The sequence below is a fragment of the Leptonychotes weddellii genome, chromosome 15 (genome assembly GCF_054177405.1).
Source record: "Leptonychotes weddellii isolate Sample4059 chromosome 15, ASM5417740v2, whole genome shotgun sequence".
In the NCBI taxonomy this organism is placed as follows: domain Eukaryota; kingdom Metazoa; phylum Chordata; class Mammalia; order Carnivora; family Phocidae; genus Leptonychotes; species Leptonychotes weddellii.
The window spans coordinates 1,041,716-1,045,609 of NC_138383.1; the positions used below are offsets into that span (position 1 = coordinate 1,041,716).

Sequence of the window (3,894 nt, forward strand, 5' to 3'; positions counted from 1 at the left end):
TTGTGCGCTCTCTCTAATGAATAAATAAAATCTTGATAAATAAATAAAAATTAAATAAATGAAGCCCTTGGGTAATCTGAAAGCAGACTTTCCCTCGACCTGCAGTTGGGCTACGCAGGACAGCGGGCTGTGGGTTCCGGGTTTACGACAGGAAGCCTCCCAAGCGACACACCGAACCGTGCTGCACAGTAAGCGGAGGGCGCGACTCCTAGGTTACACAAAACCCGCAATATTAAAAAATCTCCCAAAGATGGCCAGGCTCCTAATTTGCATTCAGTTCGGGACCGAAAAGGCCCCCCTGCACACAACAGGCTGTGCGCCGCCTGTGCCGGCCGCGATCCCCGCCAGGCCCCGCAGCTCGGGCGGAGGCCGAGGGCAGCGGCGCAGGTGGCCAGGCACCCGGGGCCTGCTGGGGGTCTGCTGGGGACCTGCGAGGACCTGCTGGGGGCTACATAGTGTCCCCCGGTCTGCGCGCGGCCCACGTCGGGCACCGGCCGCCAGCCGGGGGCTTCTATCGTGCACGGGGAACAGCGGACGGAAGCGACCGGGCCACCTGCGCCGGGGAGCCCCCGAAGGCACGAGGCGAGGACCGCCTCGGGCACAGGCTCCCCTCTCGCCGCGCTGGGACCCCAGGGCGGCCGGTGGGCAGTCGGGCGACAAAGACCGCTAGTCCCGCGCTTCACAGACGCGCGTTAGGGCACTTCGGGGACAGGTCACGACGTACGGGGGACGCAGGCGAGGCCGCGAAACTGCCTCCTGCCCTCGGCTGGCGGCCGTGCCCCGAGGACACCCACGACCAGAAAACAAGGGCAGCAGAGCGCGCAAAACCCCAACCCGGCCCGACCTCGCGGGACGCGCCCACGAGGCCGCCTGCACAAGATGGTGGCGGCGCGCTCCCGGCAGCCCGCGCGCGCGCATGCGCCCTCCGCCGCCCGCCCGGCGCGAGCGGAAGTCGCGTGACCCCGGAAGTGGCAGGCCGGGCGCGCGCGGGCGGGGCGGCGACGTTCGTCATTCCGTGCGGGAGGGAGCGCGAGAGCGGCGCGGTCGACCCTCCGGTGAGCGGCGGCGGTGGCGGCGGTGGGCAGGGTGGGGTGGAGTGGGGTGGGGCGGGGCGGGACCGGGGAGGGGGGCGCCTTGGGGCTGGGGGCGCCGCGCCTTTGTTCGCGCCGCTCGCCGGGGGTGGGCGCGGGCCTCCTTAGGGGCCGCCGCCCGTGTCCCGCGGCGCCCCCGCCCGCGCAGATGCGCGTCGGCCAGACCCAGGCCTGGCGCCCCCTCCCCGGAGATGCGGGCGCGGCGCCCGGCCCGAGCGGCGTGGTCCCCGAGCACCCCACCCCGCGCGGTGCGCCCGCCCGCCCGCCCAGATTGCGGAGCCCTGCGGAAGGAAGTGTGGGCCACGGCCATCGCGCTCGGAGGAGCCTGGCGCCTGCGGCCACACTTGGGTGGCGTCAGGGCGTGAGCCTTCTAGAGGAATTCCAGAGGAAGCGGCCGGGAGGCCTGGAAAAGCGGGCGGGCCCCACCCCACCTGTGGCGGCCGGCCGGCCGGCTCGGGGTTCCCGGCGGCCCTTTGTGAGGTCTGGTGCTCGGGCAGCTCCAGGCAGCCAGCCCGGTCCCGTGGGGAGAGGCGTTGGTTATCTTGCCGGGGCAAGCTGAGGTCTAGCGTGGACTTCTATGCCGGCCAGAGGATCTGAGTGGGCTTCAGCTATTCCTCGGCGACTCTAGCGGGGTGCGATGGGGATCCTTAACCTTAGGGAGCCCAGTGGGCTGCTCCCTGCACTGCTCCTTGCTCCCCCAGCGCTGTTTTGGGCCAGGATCCAGGAAGAGAGGGTCCTGAGACCAGGTAGGCATTGCAGCACTTCCCACATTCTAGGTCACATACTCTCACAAATTGGAAAGAAGGTTGGCAGATGGTTAGGGTTTCTCATGCCCGTCTGGGACCCACCTGTGGGACTCAGGCTGGCCCGGTCATCTGAGCTCCAGGAGAACCCTGCGTTTGCAGGATGGGGCCTTGCTTCACTGTTAGGACAGAGCCCAGTGAGTGTGTGTGGTCAGGGAGACCCAGGAGGAGGTGTTCCTTGGCAGAGGATCTGGGCAGCTTCGAAAGAATCGCAGGATTTTGGAGGTGACCCCACCCTGTCAGTAGGGGCTGGGGGCGCTGTCTCCTCCCCCAGGTATGGGAGATGTATGTTTCGTCTTCTTGGGGAGCAGGACTAAGCAGGTCCTACTTATTTTTGGCTGCTCTACCGAGACTTCCAGCGGGTCCCCAAGGTGGGCACTTTCTGGGCTTCAGGAGTCTGTGTTTGGGACTTTTGCAAAGCTCTGTCTGCAGCTGCTTTTCTCCAAAAGGCATACATTCCCTTGGGCCCAAATATGGGGTCCAGTTACCCGCAGAGGGTCTGTCAACACACTGTACGTGTGCTGGCGGTGGGGCTTGCTGAGGGGCCGGAGAGGGAGACGCTGCGTCCTTTCAGGCTGCCACAGCCCTGTCCTTGCCCACAGGTGTCTCAGACCAGCTAGAGGTGAGCATGGCTGAGCAGGAGCCTACAGCTGAGCAGCTAGCACAGATTGCAGCCGAGAACGAGGAGGATGAGCACTCAGTCAACTATAAGCCCCCCGCCCAGAAGAGCATCCAGGAGATCCAGGAGCTGGACAAGGATGATGAGAGTCTGCGCAAATACAAGGAGGCCCTCTTGGGCCGTGTAACTGTGTCTGCTGGTAAGTGGGCTGAGGCAGCACCAAGAGGGACACCTGTCACTTCTGGGTTTCTGCTGCCAGTCCCTCTCCCCCCCAACGGCAAGTCGGGTGGGATGGAGCTCTAACCTGCTCTTATCCGCAGACCCCAGCGTCCCCAATGTTGTTGTGACCCGCCTGACCCTGGTGTGTAGCACGGCCCCCGGCCCTCTGGAGCTGGACCTGACAGGTGAGTGGCATCACTGAGGTCCTTGGCTGCTGGCTCCCTGCTGTTTCTCCGAATGCGGGTGCCCTCTTGTGGGGCGCGGAAGAAGTGCAACCAGGAAGTTTGCAGGCTCTGGCTTTGGAGTGGCCTGAGTCCTGGGTGGGGCCTTGTGGGTCCGGGCGGGAACGGAAGGAGTGTTGAGCGGCTGCAGATGGGAGACGCTGGGGTGAGCAGCTTCCTGTAGCTGAGCCTTTTAGCGCGATTTTTTTCTTGGGCGCAGGCGACCTGGAAAGCTTCAAGAAGCAGTCCTTTGTACTGAAGGAGGGCGTGGAGTACCGGATAAAAATCTCTTTCCGAGTAAGGCAGACGCTGTGGGAGGTGCTGGGAGGCCTTGGGCCTGGAGGGCCCCCACCGAGCTCTGCCTGGGTTCTCTCCCTGCAGGTGAACCGGGAAATCGTGTCCGGCATGAAGTACATCCAGCACACGTACAGGAAAGGCGTCAAGAGTGAGTGGGGGGGCAGGGGGCGGCGGTGCTTGACCCCTGCCTCCAAGATGGGGTGGCTGGCCTGTGGGAAGGGGCAAGGTGGAGGTGGCCCAAGGGCTCTGGGATCAGGAGGGAGAGGAAGAAGGCGGTGTGTGCCCTCGGCCCTGGGTGGGGTCAGGCAGCTCTGGTGACCGGCTCATCTCCTGCACACAGTTGACAAGACCGACTACATGGTGGGGAGCTACGGGCCCCGGGCAGAGGAGTATGAGTTTCTGACCCCCACGGAGGAGGCACCCAAGGGTATGTTGGCTCGAGGCAGCTACAACATCAAGTCCCGGTTCACAGACGACGACAAGACTGACCACCTGTCCTGGGAGTGGAACCTTACCATCAAAAAGGAATGGAAGGACTGAGCCCTGGCCCGGGAGGCGGGCAGGCCTTCGGACAGACAGACGGACCTGTCTGACGTGCCCCACCCCTACCACCCCCACCCCATCCCAACCCCTTACCAAAGTGC

At 64.8% G+C, this 3,894-nt stretch overlaps 1 protein-coding gene across 1 annotated transcript; it reads left to right on the forward strand.

Moving 5' to 3' along the window:
* The first annotated feature begins 915 nt into the window (after window positions 1-915).
* On the forward strand, window positions 916-3,882 carry ARHGDIA (Rho GDP dissociation inhibitor alpha). The gene is made up of 6 exons (XM_081804245.1): window positions 916-1,055; window positions 2,497-2,712; window positions 2,834-2,917; window positions 3,174-3,250; window positions 3,335-3,398; window positions 3,591-3,882. Exons 1-6 carry the CDS (start codon window positions 917-919, stop codon window positions 3,788-3,790), a joined length of 780 nt encoding a protein of 259 aa, XP_081660371.1. The 5' UTR covers window position 916; the 3' UTR covers window positions 3,791-3,882.
* The last annotated feature ends 12 nt before the right edge of the window (window positions 3,883-3,894 follow it).